Consider the following 23,515-nt stretch of genomic DNA (forward strand, 5'->3'; position numbering starts at 1 on the left):
GTATTCTCCCAGCTGTGTAGGAGAATTGCCCTGCTGTGTCTGGAGCATTGAGCTGGGTGGGAACCCACACCCAAGCTCCTCAGCCTGTGCTTCTGTCCCTGGTTTGTCCCTGTAAATGTTCCTCAGTTTCCCTCTTTGCCAAAAGGGAAGGTTAAAAGCTATTAGTCCACGAAGATTAATTACTCATGTGCTGCAGCATGCTTTGTACTTCTCAGAAGGACGTGATTTCTCTAGAACTGGAAACCCTCCCTCTCGTCTTTCCCACACTTGCTGCTTGCCATCTGGCTGAGACGCACGCAGAAAAAAAAGGCACAAATCCTCCATTTAATTATACTGCGCATTTTATTATCTCACCTCAGATTTTGTTGTTAATCTCTTTTACAGATTTCGTTTACATAAGTGGAGTCTTTCAGCTTTAGCAAGCTGCATCGCTTTCTCTTCTGATGCTGCAGATATCAGTCAGCTAAAAAGCAAAGAGAGGAAAGAACAAGTGTCCTTAAATTTATCATTCAGTCTTTCCCAGGCTTTCTATATCATTTTCTCCTCCTCAGCTCCTCACCTGAAAAACAAGGAGGCTGAAATCAGCACAGGCCAAAGTAAAATAACTCCCCCAGGGATAACAGGGACTCTGTTGTCTGGGGTATTTAAGCCCAAATCAGACAAAGGTTCAGTGATAACACTAGTGATAATCATTCCATCACTCCTGAGGCTGGAACAGATGCATCCCCCCCCCCGCCCCTGCATTTTTCCTTTTGCAATTCCTATACACTAAGAGAAAATCCCAGGGCTGGATTTGTTAGCACTCAAGACCTTGAGCTGCAGCCAATTCACCCAGTGTTAAGCCCCAGTGCAGGGAGCAAGGTGTTCACACCTGCCTGTGGGTGCCGAAGTGCCTCACAGCTTGCATTACAATTCTAATGCAGCTAGCATTGTAAGTGTTGTTCGAAATTACACCCTAAAGACTGAGGACTTTTGGGAAGGACTAGGGAGGTGGGAAGCAGGGCTGGGGAGAGCTGCTGGGAAGTGTTGCAATGCTGCTAACAGTTAGCAGTGGCTCTGGGGCCAGGACAGCACCCTAAGAGAGGGTATAACCTTCCCAGAAGGGAACCACGTGCATGCGGGTGGGTGGGGTATCTGAGGACTCTGTAAAGTGAGCAAACATGACACAAAAGCCCTTCTGAGGAATATAAATATCTCGGTGATGATGAGCTGCTGAGAGGAGGGAAAGGCAGAATTCCCAAGGCAGGAATCAACCTTCTGACAGTACCGTCTGGGGTGTCCTGTAACACCTCCGCGAGCATTTTCTCCAGGACATCTTGGTATTTTTCCAGCTGCCTCGAGATGAGCCACATCCCGGCTTTAACAGGAACAGCTAGCTGTGGAGGAAGCACGAAAATCAGGAAAGGCTGAGGGGAGCAGAGGCAGGCAGGTTTGAGTGCTTCGACCCCACTTTGCTCAAGTCAGTGAAGGGTCTAATGCTGATGTGAGATGATCCTTGTATGGGGAAAAGCAAAATTAAATCAGCCCCACGTACTGCAGTGCAATCTTGTGCTGGTGAAAATGCCAAAGTTTTCATGCGTTGGAGCATCTATGGTCTGACTCAGAAATACAGAGAAAGGCACCTACCGGCAACAGAGGCTGCAAAGAAAAATCATTTCTACACCTTAAAATCCCCCACTATCTCATACCCTGACCCTTCGAGACAGCAGCTTTACTGATGCTGGCAAAGCATGCTGCCTTAGAAAGGGCTGAGGAGGAGACATTGCCCTGCCTCCAGCCTGACTTTGAGCCGTGGCTCAGATGTGCTGGAGGTAAATAGAGCTGCTCCACTCGTGGCTGGAGGCACGGGAGGGCTGCAGTGTCTGGGGAGCATTGGACAAGGGATGTGCCAGCTGTTTAATGCTTTGAACTGCAAATCTTTGCTGTTTAAATCCTATTATTGATCATCGGTGTACCGCAGTTATGAGAGCACTTGCACATCGACCTGTGTCTTGGCCAAACTCCAGGCTGGCCCCGCTGCCCGTCCCACTGCTTGGGCTAGACCTAAAAGCTCCTTTGGCTGGCAGAAGGCAGCCGCGCTGAGCACAGGAGTGGATGCATCGACCGGGCAAAGGGCTCCCTGTATTCAAGAGGGAAAGTGCAATTTTCAGACTTAGCTAACCAAGTAAGCGTGCCTTTGAGGGCTTAGACTGGCACTTAAATCCCTAAAATTGGCAATTTTCTGCTCTATATACAGGCTTTGGGGGGTGCAGCTGTACGGACCCAACTTTATAAATAAGATCCTGGCAGTGCAGAGGACTGAGATGGGAGGTGAGTGACACCAGACAGCTGATCCGGAGCTGCCTGAAAGAGTGACAAGTTAAAACCAGACCTGAAGCAGAGCTGCAAATTACTGCCTTGCAGTTGGCTGGCGTTCACTGAACGGCGGAGACAGACCACATGTTGTTTCCATCTTCCCATGCTAAGGGAGAGGCCAGGCAGGTCTGAGGGGTGACCAGGCTGCTAAACCTCTGAGATAATTTATGGCTTGGAGGTAAAACCTTTCTCTGATGCATCCTTGCCTGGTTGCCTGGCAGAGCTGGTAGGAAATGGGCGTTGTTGCTTTACACAGGTTGTGAGCTCCCTAATAACACCCTCTGGCTTCTCATGTGGCACCTGGTGGTTGCCAGGCCCCATGGGGCAGCCCTTGGGCTGTCAGTTCTCCCCCACGTGTCCCTGTGAGCTTTCAGAGTCTCAGGGTTCAACGTACCTGGATTGTTGCAACATCTGCGCCAGCCTGCTCAGCAAGGCCTTCCTCATCCAGCTGCTGCAGTGGGGTCAGGGATTTCTTCTGCTCTCTGTTCCTCTCCTTTTCCTGTAACCCCACAGCAGAAAGCAAACAGGGGAGTGGTGCCGTGTGGCAGCTTTGCACAGGTACCAAACCCTCTCTGCATCACATCGACAGCCACGGAGCAGGGCAGAAAACCAGAGGGACTGGAGGTCTGAGCGCTGTCTGCAGCATCCTACCCTAGGGCCACAGCTCACGGGGAACAGACCCATCAGCTGCGGTCATCGTGGCCTTGGGACTGTAACTGTGATACGCAGGAGGGGCCGCAATGTGTAAGGCTGGGTTACGGTACTGAGGGTAAAGCTCTGCAGCAAACCTGACACTCCTGGATGACTGCTTTGATCCGTGCAAGACACCGCTGGCAGCAGGACGTGGCAGCTGAGCACATCGACCTCACGCAGCCATTCCGTAGGCTCAGTCCTGGTTCTTTTCTGTCTCAGTGGCACCGAAGTTTAACAAAACCCTGCACAAGCTCATTGCAAATGGAGAGCTCTGTGCAGACAACACATATTGCCAGACTTTCTTGGAAGTCTGTAACATCAGTTCTTTCCCACTTACAGGGCTAATCTTGGCTTCAGGACCCTTCCTTTCTTCCTACCCCAAACAGAAAAGCCAGAGTTGCTTTGGGGTATGACCGACAAAACAGGATGAAAGATGCAGCGAAGGCTGTGCTCAGCGCCACGCTGACTGCTTGCTGTGCACTCGCTTTGGTTTGAACACGTGCTCGGAGGAGAAGAGGCAGCCTCTAGAAGAAAGCTAAGACTGATTTCACCCACGTACCTCCAGAAGCCCCTCAATCACCAGCAGACACATAACTAAAAGGGTGACGATGTATGAACCGTCTGGGGACTGTGCGTGGGTCCCCATCTCCTCCTTCAAGGAGGCTGAAGGATGTCTGTGCTCCCCATAAGAAGAAATCACTATCCAGTGAGCAAGTAGGTGTTGGGAAAAAAAAGATTCCTCCCCGGTATCAATGGATTGTGTCGTGCGGGGGAAGCTCCCTTCGGCTGTGTTTAAGGAGAAGATGCAGTCTCTGAGGCTGCCTGCCTGACACCTTTCAACAGTATTAGTTTTACATCAAAAGAAAAAAACATTCTCTCTGCACATCCCAGAGGTGACAACCATCTGGAGGATGGTTAATTATTTGTTACAACAAAAAGACCCATCAGTATGATGATGGGAGGCTGCAGCTTCTCTATAGGAATCACAGCCACTAGCATGGAGGAAAGAAAAGCGAGAGCTGCTAGCAGCAGATGATGTCCCGCATGGGTTTTTTAGCTTTTATGTAAAGGAGTCCAGGCTCTTCTTTAGTCTCATGTCTTGGAAGTGTTCTCTGCCATCTCCTACCACTTTGGGATGAGGAGGGACTGCCACTCTTAGATGTTGTGTCCTAATGGAGGGGGCAGACGATGGGATCAACAGTGGCATGGTGTACACAGGGCTTGGGAGCAGAGGGAGGAAGAAGCCTTCCCTATGTTTTTCAGGGCTCCTACCACTGCAGGACATCCCATGAGTTACCTGCATCTTTCGGAAGTCGCTCTGGGTGAAAAATGGCACGAAGCCTTCGGTCTGTTCAGCCAACATGGACACCACGTACACCAGCAGCAAACTGGCCATCGCCTTCTTCGAAACCATGGTGAGAGCCTGAACAACACAGGAAGGAGGGTGCCGGGGTGATAACAGAGAGGGCTGTTTGACAAGAAATCCCTTCGGCTTTTCATCAGCTGCAATCTAATTTAGCCACCAGCTAACTAAAGGTATATTTACTCATCCAGTTGCTCCTAAGCTGAGAATAGAAGTGCCTTGACTGACAGTTCTCCTCTCAAACTATTTCTTGTAAACAGATTTGTTCTTGAGCAATATCTCGGGAGACTGAAAGCCCAGCCCTTCAGTACGGTTAAAGACTCCCTCTGTTCTGCAAGCTTTAGCCCTCCAGCTGTAGTGGTTTAAGACCTCCACACATCCAGAGCAAAACACACGCGTCAATCCCACTGACAGCAAGGGAGACGGTGATGCTGCAGGAGAGAAAGAACTTACTACAGCTGTTCTGTTAAATTTTGTTTTTATATCCCTCACCCTTGAAAATCTGCACCGATAGACTGAATCCTTTAATAAGCCTCACTGGGTTCAAGAGAGCTGGGAAGGGTGTTTGCCAGCCCTGCTGCATAAAAGTCTGGTATAAAGGGCTTTAAAAACTACCTTCTGAAGTGATTTAACAGTGACTTTGCATTGGAAGAGAACTTATATAAACATTAAATGCTCTCTTTAAATATTAAAATATTCTCTCTGGACGCGTTTAATGAAGTCTGCTCTCACGGCTTAACTACTCTACCTGACTGGAGCCTGATCCTTAATTAGTTTCAGAAACCTCTCGGTTTGGACATTATTAAAAAGACATTGTTAGGTCAAATTTGACCCCTAAATTAGATTTCCCATAAATATCAGCTAGTATTGAGCTGGAGGCCAGTGGAAGTTAATAAATATTCCCTTCCTGCAGCACTTGCCGGTCACATCCCCCAGCTTCGTGCCAGGCCAGGGGAGCTCCCATGGCAAGTGAAGGTGGCTGCAGCCCCACTCCTCTCCCTCGGCACCACTCTGCACCCAGGAGAGGGCATCTCATCCCTTACCACTCACACCGGGACAGAAAACCATCAGGCACGCTCAGAGATCACCCTGGGAGACCTCGCGAAATGGAGCTGTTGCTGGAGTGATCAGAAGGGGAATTTCTCAGGCTCTCCCCTTGTAATACAGCATGTCAATATGCATATGTGCTGATAATGCGGTGTTATCTCCGCAGCATCAATCTTTTGTGTGGTTTCATTTATTCTAACGCTGCAATGAAATACTGCCACATACAAAGAAATAAACTCAGTCACCTCCTTCATCTCGTATTGACTAGCCCTTTGTGAATTGATTCTCTCCCTCTTCCTCCAGAGAAACACCCCCGCACATTACTCCAGTCAAAAAATATCTTTTCTGAATGTCTATTCCTTATTTTGTAGGCAGGACATGTCTGTCAGACCCGAGATCTCCGGCTCAATGCCTCTCCAGGCAGATATGTACCTTGTTGTTTGTGAATTTGCTTCCCAGCTACAAAGAGAAAGCACAAAGCAGGAGGATCCCAAGTTCAGCATCAGCACAACAAAGCACCGAGGTCACACGAGGCTGGGAGCAGCATTGCCCAGCTCGGCTTATGCCTGAGTAAAGCGGGAGTGAAGTGCCAATTTGAGGGCAGGAGGGGTGAACATCCACCTGGTACTGGTGTGAGAACAGTGACAAGGAAGTAGGTTTATCAGCCAGGCTCTGTCTTCCAATAAATAAATAAATAAATAAATAAATAAATAAATAAAAATGAAGTTGTTACCATCAATAGGAGCTGTACAAATACATGTATTTTTCCTCTTGGTCTGTTTAAAGCAGTTTCCCAAGTGCAGAGGGCACCCAGGGCTTGCCGTGCCTCTGCAGCACTCTCCAGTGTCTGCTGGGTGCTCACGGCAAACGAGAAGGCAGAAGGTGATGGAATCAATGCTTCCACCATGTGTTAAGAGCCGAAAGCACCTTTCCCCTTATTTAAGCATTGATTTCCTCCTTCTTTGTCAGAGCTCTCTCACGTTTAGCAATTGCTGCTGAAGCCAACGGGTTCTGGTGCCTCCAGCACCCACCCGAGCACCCACGGGTCACCCCACTGAGCTGGGGAATGGAAGCACAAACCACACACCTACCTGGTGAGCGCAGCCCGGGTGCTGGAGGTCAGACCTCTTCTCGTTCCCTCTCACACCTGGATGCTCCTGCTGTGCTCCCCACCCTTTATATACCCACGCACACAGCTCTGCACACACCGGTGCCCCCACTCCCAGCAGGGCCAGGGAGCAGCTACCTGGCATGCATGGAAACGAGCATGCCAGATGGGCAGCACCGTTATCTGCATCGGATTTTTAAGAGTTTCTCGTTTCCAGGATGATCCCCTGGCAGCTGTTCTCTGTTCATCCCACAACTGGACAGGGCCCCTAATGCAGATCGCTGCCTGCCTCAGTTTCCCCATCTGTAAGGTGGATAAATTCTTCTCTCAGCTTGTCTACGTAGGCTGTGAGCCCCCAGGATAATGTCTTTATGATGCAAGTGTATCAGCAGTCAAATGATGCATGCACCGATTGTATTTCTACTGTCGTGTTAACAAATCACAGTAACAACAATACCAAATGGTGCCAAAACCACAGCAGAATGAAGTTTGACCCACTGGCATTACGGAAGCATCCGTTCAAGGCAACAAATCCCCTGGCAGGATCTACAGCTAAATATTAGTATAATAAATAAAACGATATATGCTAAACCTATCACCAAAAGCTTTAAAAACTGAGCAGATGAGTGGGGAGATGCCAAGGCAGCCCGAGCTATTTATCTGCCCATTTTGAGACCCGTGTGACCCCTGTTACCATAATAACCACACATCTCACAATCCCGGGCACAGCACTACCCCTCAGGGACCGAACCATGCACTAACATCTCCCTCCAGATAAATGAGGTGCAGAAAGAGAAAGCGATTTGCTTAAGATCTCCCAGGGTTGTCTCTGGAAGCCATCAGACAGGCGCTGAGGCTGGAGGGTTTGGGATCAGGCCAGAAACGTCCCGGTGCTGCTCACAGAGCAGCGGCTACGCACGAGGAACCTCGAGAGCAAGCAGCCGCAAGTGAGTGAGATGCAGGAGGAAAAAATGAGGTGGAGAAAGCAATGAAAGCCTCCTGCATCAAATGGCTTCACGGGGTGTTAGAGCAGGGTTCCTGCCCGGCTGGTTGAGCACTAAGCACTGGTGCTATTTGCTGGAGACAAGAGGAAAAGAGCTACAGCCCAAACCCCTAAAATGACTTTCCTCACCTATCCGCAGCGCCGCTGATCGATGCGATGTGTACACACCGTGCTGCACGGCGCCCCTCGCAAGGCGATTGCTGCTGCCACCGCAGTCAATACTGCTCGATTTGGGCCAAATCCTGGCTTAAAATTGTGGCAGTCGCTGAGATGCTTCCCAGATCCCTGTGTATTTATTACTGTTTATCGCTGGGCAGTGAAGTGGTCCTGGCTATAAAACTTCTGGGGAGCTCAACATAGTTTTTCTCCCTGGGACCATGGGTATGTGTGTTGATGAAAAGGATATTATAGAATAGGTTGTTGGGCTAGATTTTATTTATTTTATTTTTTTCCTCTCCCACCTTTGCAAAAGAATTTGTGCAAAGCCCATTTGACACTGGTCCTTGTTTTAATTGACTTTTTCAGTATCTTTTTTTATGGTTATGATGGATGCAGCTGACGAGTCAGCAGATGGTGTTGGGAAGTGACAAATTAATTACCAAGAAAGGTCACTTTTGCAAAGCACTAAACTTTCCCGTGTCTTGTCCCCTTTTACCTCAAAAATGTGGCTGGCTGGCAGCTTTCCCATCCATCTGTGGTGAAGCTTTCTGCATTGGAGAGCACAACCTTTAAAATAAAAAGGAAAGATGAAAATTAATCATATCTGTATTAGCTGGATGCTGTCGGCCAGCTTCACCTCAAAATTGTGCAAAGGTACAAAAAAGGGAAAGGAAACAAAACTGGAAATAAGGGACCTGACTCCAGGACCTCCACAGTGGAAGCACCAAAGCAGGTGGGAAAAACGGGCACAAACGGGCACCCTTTTGTCCTATTTTTCCCAGTCCATAAAGGCAGGCTTGGCATGCCCTGTCACCAGTGCAGAACGAGGATATGGGAAAATAAAAGTCACAGCTGGAAGTCTGACCCCTAGCATCACAAGGCAAAAACTCTGCCCGGCTGCAGTCCCTGTAACAACTCGCAGTCTGCAGGCTCCCTTAAACCCTCCAGGTTTTATGAAGCAAAATTACAGCAGAGGTTAGAAGCTTAACCAAAAAAAATGATATGCAAAATGAAGCCGCTCGCAGTCCTGCTTGTACCTAAAGTTAAACGTTTGCCATAATTGGGAGTAATTTTAACAGGCAACTGGCAGTGGTAGTGCAGTCCGTTAAGCCATGCATCAATTGCAGTGTCAAAGAATCAAGGGAAAATGAGTTCCCTGTGCCAGCACCACCAAGCATTTGTCTCCATGTCCTGTACTTTTCCCTCCAAGTCACTCCGTGCCTGGGGTATTTTGGCAAGTGGCTGGCATCAAAAACAGGAGCTAGAAGCCAGCACTGGTCTGAAGCTGAGCTTCGGCCCCAGGCTAAGGCAGCACATAGAGAGCAAAGGGGGAAAGAACAAATGGCTGGAGCCCTGCTGCCGCTCTGCCTGGTGCGTGGTTGGGAATTTGTGTGCCCCAAAGGCTGTAATTTGGGGCTGTCAGAGCCACAGCACAGCAGGTCACCCTCTTTTTCCCCCTTGTCCAAAAATCTCCTTGAATGGGGCCAGCACATACAAGATGGAAAACCTTGCCTTTGTGCTTGGAGGAATTCAGTTTGCTCTCACAGCTCCATCAGACCCACAGTAGCCATCAGGTTTAGGCAAGTTCACAACCCTCAGCCCCTAATTCCCCTTCCTGATTCCTACAGGAGTATCAATCTCACCTCCCTCACATTACAGTGTTTTTACTTGGAGTCAGATGGGTCAAGAAGCCCGGCGCGTGAACTGCTGAATTTAATGTCTGCAGTCACAGCTGAAGTCAACGTGGGTAAGGAATTCATTTTAGGCTCCTGCTCTGGAAGTGGGAGCAGAAAGCTCTTTCTCACAGCCCAGGCACCATCCTCCAGCTGCTGTCTCTGCATGGACGCGTTACAGATTTAGCAGGCACTGCTGTCTGTGGCTGCTGAACTCTCCTAATGAATAAAGCACCGGTGGCAAATTTTAATGCAGTTTTCAAAATATTAATGCTAGATAAATATTTGAAGAATCACGGGCTTAAAACACATGTTAATTTGCATCATAAATATTTTAATCACGCAGGCATCCCCCTCCTATCCCCGCGCTTGCTTTGCACCCACTTCCATTTCTCCCCGCTGCTCGGCAGTGTAATTCATGGTAATGCTCAGCCGTGCAGCCGGGCCGGGAAAGAATCAATAGCAAGGATTTAACTCCTGCTGACTCCCCAAAACAGCTCGCCCTCCTGGTTCTGGCAGCTGATAATGATCTTTTGGATTAATGGGGAATTTGCCTTGTGTTGTTCCTCTCTCCACCCACTCCACTGCCTGGTTCCTGGTGCTGAGGAGCTGGGAGCTATGGATGAGGTACAGGACATGGGAAAGGAGGAGGACGCTCTGGATGTGCAGCAGAGCACAAGGAACATCCCACCACCACCTTCCAGAGGTGACAAACTCATTTGTACCTGCAAGCACACAGCTCTGTAGCTCCTCAACACCAACACGTCCAGATGCCTTCACAGCAGAGCCATCTCCATCAGGATGGCCTCGATTTACATCCCAGCACCTCCCTGAGCTCCTCTGGGCACTCAGCACACCTTTGAGAGCCTCCAGCAGCCATTAAAAGCTGATGTGTCAGTGCTACACCTTGTAACTCCAAAGTCTTTCTAGAAACCAAGCTTAAGGTCACCTAGAGCAGATACCCCAGAAGCGAGGACACCTGAAAATTCTGCCTGCTGCCTCAGTTTCTTCAGGTCTGCAAAGGACATACAAATGAAAGAGAGAGGACAGCACATCCATCTGGCTACAGCCTAGAAAGATTTAGGTTCTTCACCAGAGGCAGAAGAGACAGTCACCAGTCAAAGGACCCCATTTCCTAATCATTACATTTCCTCTAAAAAAACAAAAACAAAAAAAAACAAAAAAAAAAAAAAAAAAAAAAAAAAAAACACACACACACACACACACACAAAAAAAATGGTTTCTATGCTTATAAAAATGTTATGGTTTCTCAACTGAATTAAAAAAAAAAAAAAAAAAAAAAGACAATCGATTCCTTCCTTTGTTTTTCTTCATTTTTGGTCACTCCTTTGCCATTCTCCACCCAGTCTGGAACAAGTGAAGAGAGAAAGGAGAGGAGGTGAGAAAACAAGATGGGATACAGCTCATCTGTTTCCATTTTGGTGTTCAAATCCAAACCACTAGTTTTACACTAGAAGGCTCAGGAATATTTTTAGGAATAGTGAAAAATGCAGTCTCACGCGCTGTGAGGGGCTGAGGTTGCCTTGTCCCTCATCAGTCACTGCTGTCCCTTTGCCCCTGGGCTGTCCCTTTTGCCCCAGGGCTCAGCAAGATCTGGGAGCCCCTTCGTGCCTCCAGCACCCCCAGCCCTGGGCTGAGGCACTGGAGGCAGGGCAATCACTTAGGAATCCTTCAGGAAAGGAGCTCCCTACCCACCTCACAGGGAATATTTATTAGATTTGATGAAAGAGCAATTTAGCCTTTACACACACCAGGCACCCATTGACCTTTTATTTTCGTATTACCTCTCTTTACACCCCCTACTGTTCCTGCATCAAACAACAATATATCAGGTTAAGCATAGCAAGACGAAACACTAAGGCACCAAGAAGTGCATTAAATCGCTGCTTTGCAGGGCTGCTTGCGCTGCCAAATCAGCAGGAAGGTGATGTATGATATTCTTGCTCACAGGCGGGATGCAAAATGCAGCCCCACAGTCCCCTTTGCAGGCGAGGTTTGCAGGTACAGCCTGCCTTCCTGCAGAAGGCAGCAGCGGTTTTCCTGAGAAGGGAAAGGGAATAAAAACTGAAGTAAGAGTGTTCGAGATCCAGCCCCCAGCCTTTGCTGCTGTTGGCCACGGGGATTATCTGTCCATGGGAGAACTGCAGCACAAAAAGACATCGCTGTTCTCAATGCTGCCAGCTCCCACGAGATCTCCTGATACAGCGGGCTGGATTATGCTGGATGCCCAGGATTTATCAGCGCTTTCAATGGAGAGTCACCCTTTTCATTCCAGAAACCCTCAGCATTTAATAGCAGTTTATCTGCAGCAGGGGAGAAGAGTTTGCTGCCGCTTTATCTCCTTTCAGACTTTCAAGACACCAATTCAGTCTGCGAGGCAGCAAGGAAACGGGGTCAGATGTCTTCAGGGTGAAAAAGAGACCATGCACGTGGCAAGTTAATGAGCATGGGTGGTGAGACTCCAACAACCAAATGGGTGATTAGGGAAATATCCCAGCCGGGACATGGGAACACCAGCTGCAGGTGTCAGACAACAGCAGAAAGATCTGCAGAGACAGGCGCGTCCATCCAGGCAAATCTGGTTCCAGCACAGGACACAAATTTGATAAAATGCCTGCTTAATCCAGGGATGTTTTGCTTAGGTGATGAATAGCAACCTCAGTGAAAGCCTCTCAACCACAAAAGCTTTAGAGAGCTAAAGCAGTAAAGACCAAGAATTAAGGAGAATAAATATTAATGCAAGGAGTGAGAAATTAATCATTTTTTCCAGGTGATCCTTCCATTACTTGGGCTGCTGCATTTCCCTCTTTGCTCACGCTGTGTGGGGCAGGAGCACGTGCCCAGGGTTCATGCAGAGCCCAGCCCTGGTGAGAGCACGGAGATGCAACAGTGGCACGAGACCACAAAATGCACATGGAAAGGAAAAAGATGAAGTAAATGGGAAGGGAAAAGGAAGTGCAAAAGAAAAGGGTCGCTGTACCAACACGGGATTCAGCCTGCAACAGGAATTGGTGCAAACCCTCTGCTGGTTTCAGTGGCTGGAGGTCAAGCAAAGCGCCAGGTTTAGGTCGGCCAGGCACAGCCCAGAGAGGTGCCGTTACGTAAAGGGATGGGGAATGCCAGGGTGGGCTGGACGGAATAAATGAATCCAATTATGGGATGAAGGGCAAAGGGAGAGAAGGGACACATTTGGTCTGGAGCAAATCCCTGCAAGGCTTTAAAGCAGGGACAACAAGAAAAAGACAAAATGAATTCCAGTGAAGGATGCGCAGCCTCGACTCCAGTCAAGAGGAATAGCAGCCTCAAAATAGGGCAATAAGGTACAGAATATGGTTGTTCTGGTGGGAGACCCAAAGCGTCTTTGCTGGGAGCTGATGCACCAGTTTTGGCTGTCCATGGTCCCATAGGGATGTTGGAGCACAGAGGCGTTCCCTCCAGGTACCAGAAGCAGCTCCTCTGAAAGCAGAAAACAAGCAACCCACCTCCAGACTTCCTCCACGATTTTCCCAAAAGATTACATCCCGGCTGGCCAACTCGCAGCAGTCTCCACAGAGAAAACCAAGGGCTATGCACTGGAAATGAAAAAAAAATGACCCAGTTATGACAAAATGAAACAGCATGTATGAAGCATCACTACAGAGGGCTACAAACATCCACAATAAGGCCCCGAGGAATAACAGTTCAACTTCAAATGAGATTTACAAATTAAAAATAAAAGATTATTTCTGTTTGCCTAAACCCCGTTATCTGACTGCTCAGCCATTCTCAAAGCCAGGCCACGGCAAGTGATACCGAGCACTGCAGAACAAAGGCTGCTCTTTTGCATCCCTTCAGCATTCAATGAAAAATCTTTCCTTTTGCCTCTCAGGCATCGCAGTTACGTGTCTGCTCCTGGATGGGCAAAGCAGAGCTGGGAGAGAAGAGCTGGACAGAGATCCCGAGCTCCCAGCTCTCCTTGTAAACACCCCTTAACTCCCACCTGCCTCAAAGAGCTGCTAAAACAGAACAAAATCCAACCAGGATTAATTTATTATTATCTTTTTAATTATTTTTTTTTTTCCAGTTTGCAAGACAAAGAACTCACAGGAGCAGGCAGCATCTTCCTGCTTTCCCTCGTCAGAGTTTGGTTTGTGCCATTACGCAGCTGCTAACATACAGGGAGAAGTGGTCGTGATGCTTTGGTTTGCTGGGCTGTGCTGCCTGCTGGTCCCGCTGCTACGTGGCTGGTGAGACTGTCTTGCAAACCGCTGCAAAGCTCTGGTTTATCACTTAGTTAAAGGTGCTGACAGCACCACGCTGAGTGGTGCAGGTCTGCAGCTGAACCGGGATTGCTCAGCTCGCCGGCAGGAAAATGACAGGTCCCAGGGACTTTCCGTCCCTCCAAGGAAATCCTAGGGTGCTTGCAGAGATGTTACCTAGATCAGTGGCAGGAGGAAATGCCAGGGAGGTGGCAGGGTCCTGTTTGCTTGCACATGAGATGTGGTTGGCAGCAGTGAAGCTCTCCCACTTCCCAGCTGCCTTCTGGCTCTGGTGCATCCACCCCCTGCAAAGCTGCACTGGTGGGGAGAGCCCCAGGAGGGAGTGAAGGGGAACCTGCAGGGAAAGCAGGACCTGGGGGTCCTCCTGCCCAAAGCTCATGCATGCAGTAAGCAAAGCAGGAGATAGACTTGTGTGAACTCTAATTTTTGGGGAAAGAAGCAAGGGCATGGCATAAAGAGCCTCTCTGCACCACCAGCTCCTTGTCCTGGGTGGACGCAGCCGTGCGAGCCCAGCAGAGCCGTGAGCAGCCAGCCCCACCAGCCACAGCCGAGTTAATCCACGCTGAGCAAGGAACAGCCAACCAAACCAAACTGCAAATACATCTGTGTCCTCCTTCTCCCTGCCACGCATTTAAATCTATTTGATCCACTCTAACGGATTGATCCACAAGTTTGTGCACACACATCCTGCTTTGGACGGGGCGGCTGGCAGCGCCTCACCCATCACGTCCTGTCAGCTCCACTCAGCCTCACCTCCGCTGGGAGCCGCTGGGAACGAATCCAATTACAGGATAAAGGGTTTTCTTCCCCTCCATATGGTCTCCATAACGCTCCAGCTTTATCTTGCTTTAACCCCTTTCCTGGCGAGGGAGCTCACAAGCCCAGCATAAGCGGCTCAGCGCAGTGGCCGCGCGTGGCTGCTATCTGATACGGGGAGGCGAGGTCTTCCCAGGGCAGCTGGAGGACCGGGAGGCACCGTGATATTTGTGCTTCCCTCTCCTCCTGCCCAGGAGGGAGGAATGAGCCCCTCCAGCAGGTATATTCAAAGCAGCGTGTTGCAGAACCTGCCAAGAGCACAAAAGCAAGCTCAGCATCACTTTGCATTCAGTGTTGGTGCCTGGTGCTCGTGGCTGAGGTTTAAGGTCCTGTACATGAGGCCATCACCAGAATTTAAGCTCAGACATTTGCCTCAGGAGTGATTTCTATTACTTTTGCATTTCTCTGCAGCTTATTTCCTGTGTGCCCTTGGGCAAATCGCTCCTTCGTATTTGTCCAAGTGGCCATGCTCCTTGCACGGGGGCAGGGACGGGGACAGCAAAGGGCTCCCGGCTGCCACCCCCACGGAAAAGCCACCCCCAACACGGCTGCGTGGCTCGCTCTGCTTGCCACTGAAATCCCAGAAACCAACCGTATCAGCTTGGTTATTTGATTATAATTATCGTTTCTTGCTTTACACAGGACATGAAAGCCTGGAGAAGCTCAGGGCTCCTTCACGCAATGTGCTGACAAACAATGAATAAGAGACAATCTCATCTCAAAGAGCTTAGCAAAGCAGAAAAGCCTGTGTGAGGGAAGAAAAACCTTCCTTCTCCTAAGGACAAACACAAAGGAAGCAAGCTTCTCTTCTTGCATTAAACGGGGCCTGAATTTTGCTATTGCTTTCTTTGCCATGGAGTCAGCATAGAAAGCAATTGAGAGCTCTCTGGGAGACAGTCCGTAAAGTTTCCCCGCTAAGAGACGCCAAATTAAAGCCATCACTTTCCATTTCTGTGACAGGGACACAGAGGGAAGAGAGGTTGCATTCAGGGCACGTCCTGGAGGAACCAGCTAACCTCCCTGGTGTCGTTTTCTTCTGCAGAGTTGATTCGAGGCCTTCGGCATTGCTCCGGCTGCCGCTGACCTGCGGAGAGCTCTAAATCCATGCCAACAGCAGCCTTGGGATATCGACCAAAATGCTGCCCTCAGCCTGCCAGGGGGGGAAGCTGAGTCCACGAGGACAGCTGGGAAGGGACAGCGCCGTGTTCAGCCCCATTAGTGTAACACAGGGGACTCAGGCTTACCTGCTCCACGTTCAGGTCCCCAAAATGGGAAAGGGGCAGGTCCAGACCTAGTCCAAGATGATGTGAGAGTCCTCTTGGCCCAGGTGTTGGTAATCCTGTGTATGAAAGGCTGCTGGGTGCCAAGCATGAAGCCCAAGTTGTGCCGTGTGTTAGCTGGAACAGGGAGAGGAGAGGATCTGCACTGATCCCCCAAAAAAATAACCAACACCTCTGGACCTTTTCCCCCAAACTTGGTGCACCATCCAAAACAGGCTTCCATTTTGCCTCCTCCCCCCTCAAATATGCTTCATTTGTACAACTTTTTTTACTCTTTAGGAGAAGATGAGACACCACAAAGTCTCATGGAAAGAAATATCAGGAAGTGAAAAGTCGCAGTCCATGGAGATAACCACGTTTCTGTGCAAAGCCCTGGAGAAACACCAGAGCTTTCAGATGCTGCTGGCACTGGCAGCAAGGTCCAAGTCTTATGAAGGTGGACAGGCGTAGTGATATCTTTTAGGTGAAAGGAGTTGTCTTGCACCATGAAAGATTCCACAGTGGAATTGAGAAGCACATCTGCACATGCCTCTTTCTGTGTATTAACTTTCTCTTTTAGTACTCAACTAATTCTGCAAAAACACGCTCAGCTTTTGTACATCCAGAAGCCTGACTATGGACAGGAAAGGCATGAAACAGCGCTGGGGAAAGTTTTGAGATGTAGGGCCAAGGGAGTTCTGCCCATAGAAGTCTTCTCCTCAAGGAAAACCTTGTGGAAAGTCTTGAAAAGATCTCGTCTGGGAACTCCACGCCCGGTGGTTCCCCAGGACATGCAGGGAGATCGCTCTGAGAGGCACGGACGTCCCATGGGGATTGCTCATCCCAGGGCACCTGAGGCTGCTGTGACCCACTTACTGTTGCCATGTCCTACTTCTGCTCCTTTCAGACCTGTGCAGATGGATCAGTGGGCCAGCGATTAGGACATCATTCATCCCACCCACACCCCTTAGCCTTCCGCTCCTGCCCTCTAGCTCCGAGAGGCTGCAGAATAGCAGGAGACCTCATTCCTCCAGCAGGACAGCATTGAGTTTTTCCATCCACCTTGCCTTGGTGGAGGGCAGCTGTGGGAAAGAGGCTAGCAGCTTACGGCATTAACAGATCAGGGCCATTAACACCACCAGATGTCAGAGATTAATGGAAGAGCTTCGCTAAGGCGCCTTAGGCAGGTCTCTTGGAGAAGGAGTACCCCTGACCCAGAAGGAAGAGCTTGGCCAGGATGGAGCCCTGGTGCTCCAAGGTAGTGCTGATGCTGCTGAGAAGGGTTTCACAATCTTGCGTGCACTGGGATAGAGGTCCCACACCTTAAGATGAGCACCAAGAGACCAGGAACTTCCATCCCAGTGTGGCTACAGGCTGGTGCTGGTCTCTCTGCACCATCTCTGGAGGGAACTGGAGATGACAGCATCACCAAAGTTTCCCTTCCCCCCCCAGGGAGCTGAGGTTCTGCTTCTCCAGCAAACAGCAGCACCGTCAGGCTGGTTTCAGAGCTGTGGCCAGGGATCCTCCCTAAGCCCTGCCAATCCTTGCAAAGCCCCAACCCAGAGTGGTGTCCAGCTCTCTGGGACTGGGAGGAGGCACGGATGGGAGATACTGGATGGTGTACTCCTACCGAAGGTCCTTGGAGGGTCAACCGAACAAAATATATCCTCCATCCAGGAGAGGAGGCAAGACAGAGGAGGAAATTTAGCTCTTTTCACTCTAGCACAGCCAGGATGCAACACAGCCAACCTGCCCCCCAAATGCTCTTTTTACCAAACTTGCAGCCTTTGGGATGGAAGCAGCTTCCCCTCCTGCCTTTGCTCAGTGCCATGCATGCAGGTGGCCCTGACCCACATCAGCAGAACCTGGTTTTGCCCTGTGACAGGGACAAGGGCCCAAAACATGCAGTGCCCACGTTGAACCAGGCACGGGAAGCACAGCACGGCCAAACTCTGTCTGCTGCTCTCCCAGTGACCTGCCTGAGGATGGCAGAGCAGGGCTGGGCACCCCTTGGGCCCCCAAGGCTCCGATGGAGTCCTTCAACCACCCAGGGACCCCCCAAAGGCTATGGTCCACCATAGACTCAAACACAGACCCATTTCCCCCATTGGTCACCCAAAGAAACATCTCCCCAACTCACCATCTCTTCTCCTGCCTTCACCCCTCTTCCAAAGGGCTCCCCAAGCCCTTCCCTTCCTCCCCCCAACTCCTTAAACAATATTAAACACTTAATGGAAATTAATACGCTTTAATGCAGGTTTTGGGGCCAACTGGCTGCTTAGAGGGTTCTTAAACCATCAGCCCCTCTCAATCCCGTTGCCCTTGTCATACAAACTTAGCCTAGCCCCTAATCCGGCCTCCCCCCGCGCTCCCTCAAGGAAGACCAAGGGTATAAAACCTCCCTCGGCACCGCCAGCCCTCGATGTGGTGCGGGGCCAGCGCACCACCTCTCCTTCCCTTGGGATTTACTGTTGTTCTTAGCACTTAATTCAGTTTTGGAGTGAGGGGAGGGGTCTTTTATTTATTTTTTATTTTTTAAACACTGGGTTGGGGCTCCCCCCCCCCCCCTTTTTTTTTTGTAATCAGGGTTGAAACAAAATTAATTAAAAAAAAGAAAAAAAAGAACATTTGCTTTAAAAGTACCCTTAAAAGCACAGCAGCTGCCATAATACTGGCAGGATGAACGGGACGGAAGGTATCAATTTTTACGTGCCTATGTCCAACAAGACAGGGGTGGTGCGAAGCCCCTTCGAGTACCCCCAGTATTACCTAGCCGAGCCCTGGAAATACCGCCTTGTGTGCTGCTACATCTTCTTCCTCATCTCCACCGGCCTGCCCATCAACCTCCTCACCCTCCTGGTCACCTTCAAACACAAGAAGCTCCGGCAGCCGCTCAACTACATCCTGGTCAACCTGGCGGTGGCTGACCTCTTCATGGCCTGTTTTGGCTTCACGGTCACCTTCTACACGGCCTGGAACGGATACTTCGTCTTCGGCCCCGTTGGCTGTGCCGTGGAGGGCTTCTTCGCCACGCTGGGAGGTAAGGGCTGCGGGGTGGGAGCCTGGGTCTGAGGCCAGGCTTGGCAGCGGGTGATTTTGCTTCTTCAGGGCTTTAGGAGCCCAGCTCCATGCCTTTGTGGTGCTGTTGGGATGGTCCCACCAGCATGGGGCTCCTCATGCAAGATGCTTCTTCCCTGCGGCTTGAAGATGGGGATGAAAAGAGATTTAGGCAAGTTTGATCTTGATGCCAAGATGCAGCCACCTCACCACTCGCAGGGCAAGGAAACGAGCAGGCCTGGGAAGGGATCCTGGTTTGCAGGATCAGGCCTGGGGTCATTTGGCCAAGCTGCCCAGGGCGCATTCAGGGGTCTCGCATCAAGGTCATGCAACTAGCAAAGACCCGCTGGGGATGTAGATGCGGTGTCCTTGAGTCAGTGCCAAACATCTTTACCAAAAGGCTTCCCTTTTTGGAACAAGGTGAAGCATTTTGGAGGGTTCAGAGACAGAAGAGACATCCCAGGAAAGGAGAGGGAACCTGCAGAAGGGGCATGGGCATGGAGAGGAGGAGAGCAAGATGAGGAGAGGGGTCACAGCTCATCCTGGAGCAAAAGGGAGCTGTGGCAGCTCTTAACCAGAAGAGAAGAGCAGCAACACGGAGGGGAAGGAGGATTCCAGACTTTGCAGCAACCGCTCAGCTCTGTCCCAGTTGCACCCAGTTTGGATGCCTTTGGGAGCTTCCTTATTCCATTTCTCAGGGATGCAAGCACTGCTAATGCTTCACCCTGCAGAAAGCCCCCCTGCAGAACAGGGAAAATCCATTTTACACCCAAACCCCCGCAGCCAACCAGGCCCACACTACATTTTGCGATTTATCTGGCAGCCGCTAATCCTTGCTGCAGACACTCACAACCACTGCAAAGACTTTAATTTTTCCCCCCTAAGCAGGGTATTTCCTGCAACGATGTGGATCTCAACAAAAGAAGGATCTTCTGCTAGGCAAAAACAAAGCTAAGCATCCTGATCCAAGCCACAGACCAGGGAATGGCTTAGGATCGGAAGACCCCGTGGGTCTGCACCGTTTCCAATTGAGTGAGCCTAGGGGTTTTCCAGCAACATCATTCGCCCTTCCAGGTTTCCTATCTACTAAAGCAAGCAGTGGCTCCTGAGCACAGGGAAGAAAGTTGGATGGGAAGCAGTCACTGAGCAGCAGGTCTCCAGTGAATCCTAGCACAGGGTGTAGTTATCAGCAGATTATCACAGCTGGGGGCATTAGCAGGCTTACAGCACCGACTAAACGCTCCCAATCCCCTGAAGTTTAATTATCCCTTATAAATACATGTGCATGCACGCTCACCCACACAGCCTCCCCCGCATGCCTCCCCCTGATCCAGCACTGGCAGAAGACTCCTGGAACACACATTTAAAGGCATCAACAGGTCTGAATGCATCTGGCATTGTTGCCGGAAACTATGCTTCCTTGCACCCTTACTCCCTGTTTGTTTTTGTGTTGTGTTTTTGTTTTTTTTTTAAATGATGAAAAAAACACAACAATCCCCTCCTCCATCACCAGCATCCCAGCACAATGCAGATGCTCCCTCAGCTCCCAGAGCGTTTACATGTCTGAGCAAGGTTCTCAGCTGCTGCATGGGATGCAGGTTATCCCTTGCTGATCCCCCACCCCTCCATCCCCGCTGCTCTTCGCTGTGCCCACGAAGGGAAGCACAAGCCCAGAGGAGCTCTCACCACCACCGCACGCCCTCCTTCCCTTCCTCCCTCCCTCCCGCAGGCCAGGTTGCCCTGTGGTCCCTGGTGGTCCTGGCCATCGAACGCTACATCGTCGTCTGCAAGCCCATGGGAAATTTCCGCTTCTCCGCGACCCACGCCATGATGGGCATCGCTTTCACCTGGATAATGGCCTTCTCCTGTGCTGCACCTCCCCTCTTCGGCTGGTCCAGGTGAGTCGGGGGATGCTCGGCATCTCCAGCTGCAATTGCCCTTTACACCCCGCAGGGAAAGAATGGCTTTGCTAGGCATGGCTTGTCCCACCTGTGCCGTGAAGGTCCCATTTCTCTCTGCAGATCATAAAGGGTGTTTGAGCAACCAGCTCCACAGACAAGGTTGCTCTGGGGAGCAAGCGTGGCCTTGCTCATGTGCTGCTGCTGTAGCGTGGCTGCTGGGAGCCCTGCAGCACCTTTACCAGCATCCCTGCCATGCTCTTCTGCAAAACCCATCTGTTCTGCCCCCAGCACTGCAGTGAATTTCAGTCCTGGCTCTTGCACGCACCCACAGCCCCTGCCAGGAGCTGATGCATCAGCTGAAGCCCACCCAGAACATCGAGGAGTGAAAGGGAGGAGTGAGACAGAGGTGATTTCCCTAGAGCTGCAGCTCCAACCCTAGCTGCCACCCCCAGGTCATAACAAGCCCCTGTCACCTCTTTGGGCACAGGCAGGAGGTGGCTTTGGAGCAACAAAGTCCCTCCATCATCCCCCTAAAACACGGCATGGGCACACAGCTCCTCTCTGGCTTTGGATAAAGATTCAGGGCCAGGCAGGTCCTTGGCTTCCCACCCAGCCTGACCTGTCTTGCACCCAGGATGTGAGCTGTGCATCCCATTGCCCGACACAGCTGCAAGGACCAAGCCCTCCAGAGCTCAGACCCACCGAGCCAGCAGCTCTTGTTCCCGCTCAGCTTCCCTCCATCTGCAGAGGGAGAGAGCAGGTGGCTCCTGGCAGGCAAGTGCTCAGCCACGTAGGAAGGAGATAAATAGCCCGCTGCCCGTGGGAGGAAGCAGTGTCACAACAAAATGATGCTCTGCACCCGAGCGCAACGTGTCGGCACGGTGTGAGCGGTGCTGCAGGCTGCAGGTCCCACGGGAGCTGTGCTGCACAGCCAGCCAGGCCAGGGGCACAGGGTGCAGAGAAGAAGCTGGGGAGCAGCTCCCCTCAGATACATGCCACTCTGGGAGCATCCCCCCTTCCTTGGGGAATCCAGTCCCCAGGTTGAACCCCTCCTGTTGTCCCAGGGAGGGTCCTGGTGATGGTCCTAACCTTTCTCGCTGGCAGATACATGCCCGAGGGGATGCAGTGCTCCTGCGGCCCCGACTACTACACCCACAACCCCGACTACCACAACGAGTCCTACGTCCTCTACATGTTCATCATCCACTTCATCATCCCGGTCGTGGTCATTTTCTTCTCCTACGGGCGCCTCATTTGCAAAGTCCGAGAGGTAACAGCCGGGGTGGGGGCACGCGGAGGGGTGAATGGGCACCGGGTGGGCAGCACGGGGAGGTGATGTTGAGGAGGGGGAAAGTTGGGGGCTGCCCCTCACTGCCCCCCACCCGCAGGCAGCCGCGCAGCAGCAGGAGTCGGCCACCACGCAGAAGGCAGAGAAGGAGGTGACGCGGATGGTGATCCTGATGGTGCTGGGCTTCATGCTGGCCTGGACGCCCTACGCCGTGGTGGCGTTCTGGATCTTCACCAACAAGGGAGCAGACTTCACTGCCACGCTCATGTCAGTGCCTGCCTTCTTCTCCAAGAGCTCCTCCCTCTACAACCCCATCATCTACGTCCTCATGAACAAGCAGGTGAGACGTCCCAGGGCACGGCTTCTCCCCTGCGTGGGGCTTCCCATTATGCCCAGTGTCACCGTGGGCACCTTGGTCCTCCCCAGTTGCATCTCAGCCCAGGGGAGCAGCAAGCTCAGGGCTCTCAGTCTCACAGCTCACCTCTGCTGCCCTCGGGTGCCATTGTTCTCCTTTTGTCTCCCCCCTTCAGTTCCGTAACTGCATGATCACCACGATCTGCTGCGGCAAGAACCCCTTTGGGGACGAAGATGTCTCCTCTGCTGTATCCCAGAGCAAGACCGAGGTCTCCTCCGTCTCCTCCAGCCAAGTTTCACCTGCATAGACCATGGACAGTTTGAACTGGGGTGACCACCGAGCTCGGGGACCAAGACAGACACCCTCACACCCACAACCTGATCCCACACAGTCACTCCCTTGCACACCAGCAGCCCCCTCCTGCCATCCTGCAGAGCTCTGCGCTCCTGCCTGGCAAAGCAGCCTTGCGCACACTGCCACGGCTTCCCCTCGTCCCCATGGGTACCAACCTGGCACGCTGAGCCCTTCCACAATGCTGCAGTCCAGCACCAGGGCACCCCCAGGTGCAAGCAGCATCCTGCCCCCTGCAAACACCAGCCCTGGGGCACCTCGCCCCCTGCACATTGATGCTGTGCTAATCCCATACTGGGCAGCCAGTCTGCAACCAGAGCTGGGGTGCAACAGCACGGGGGAAAGAGCAAGCTCCAGGCTGTTTGGGGTAGGGGGGTGTCCTTTCATGGCACCTACTGGTCCAGGAGGGAAATCTGCTTTAAAGCATCTCTTGCCCCAGGATTTGCATGCAAAACCTTTCCTCATGGCCTCCACGTGCTCGTGCAGAGCTGCAGGGTGGCAGCAAGGAGGGTGGATGCTTCTCTCGCTGTGGCTTCACAAGCAGATCCACAGCACCATTTCCATCCCATGCTCTGCAGCCTCTGTAGCACCTCTGCAGGCACCAAAATCCACATCCCATCCCATCCCCAGCTCCCAGGAGCTGGTCAGGTTTTGGGGATGCTCCCTACTTGCCCCAAGTGCCAGCAAAGACCTCAGCTTGGTTCACATCACGTTAAAACAGCAGCAGCCAGTGGGAAACCCTGAAGTAGAATATTTGCCTCCCATCCGCTCAGAAACACGCTCCCTGCTAGCATCCTCCGCTCCCTG

The 23,515-nt window shown here is 51.3% G+C and overlaps 2 protein-coding genes across 4 annotated transcripts; one reads left to right on the plus strand and one right to left on the minus strand.

Annotated features, from left to right (window-relative positions):
* Positions 1–319: 319 nt before the first annotated feature.
* Positions 320–14,582, minus strand: MLN (motilin). 3 transcript variants are annotated; one of them, XM_013106255.5, is made up of 7 exons: positions 14,435–14,582; positions 12,905–12,994; positions 8,225–8,295; positions 4,346–4,471; positions 2,750–2,854; positions 1,268–1,376; positions 320–559 (listed from the first exon to the last, which is right to left on the minus strand). In XM_013106255.5, exons 3-7 carry the CDS (start codon positions 8,255–8,257, stop codon positions 534–536), a joined length of 399 nt encoding a protein of 132 aa, XP_012961709.4. In that variant the 5' UTR covers positions 8,258–8,295; positions 12,905–12,994; positions 14,435–14,582; the 3' UTR covers positions 320–533. The 3 variants fall into 3 exon arrangements, with proteins under 3 accessions (XP_012961709.4, XP_038024468.2, XP_012961711.4); XM_038168540.2 differs by having other exon boundaries at positions 320–463; positions 14,435–14,580; XM_013106257.5 differs by lacking the exons at positions 8,225–8,295; positions 12,905–12,994; positions 14,435–14,582 and adding an exon at positions 6,550–6,654.
* A 3,853-nt stretch (positions 14,583–18,435) lies between these two features.
* Positions 18,436–23,246, plus strand: LOC101791298 (green-sensitive opsin). The gene is made up of 5 exons (XM_027444903.3): positions 18,436–18,796; positions 20,543–20,711; positions 21,819–21,984; positions 22,103–22,342; positions 22,533–23,246. The coding sequence occupies exons 1-5, from the start codon at positions 18,436–18,438 to the stop codon at positions 22,662–22,664; spliced, it is 1,068 nt and encodes a 355-aa protein (XP_027300704.1). The 3' UTR covers positions 22,665–23,246.
* The last annotated feature ends 269 nt before the right edge of the window (positions 23,247–23,515 follow it).

Source organism: Anas platyrhynchos, chromosome 27, assembly GCF_047663525.1.
Source record: "Anas platyrhynchos isolate ZD024472 breed Pekin duck chromosome 27, IASCAAS_PekinDuck_T2T, whole genome shotgun sequence".
In the NCBI taxonomy this organism is placed as follows: Eukaryota; Metazoa; Chordata; class Aves; order Anseriformes; family Anatidae; genus Anas; species Anas platyrhynchos.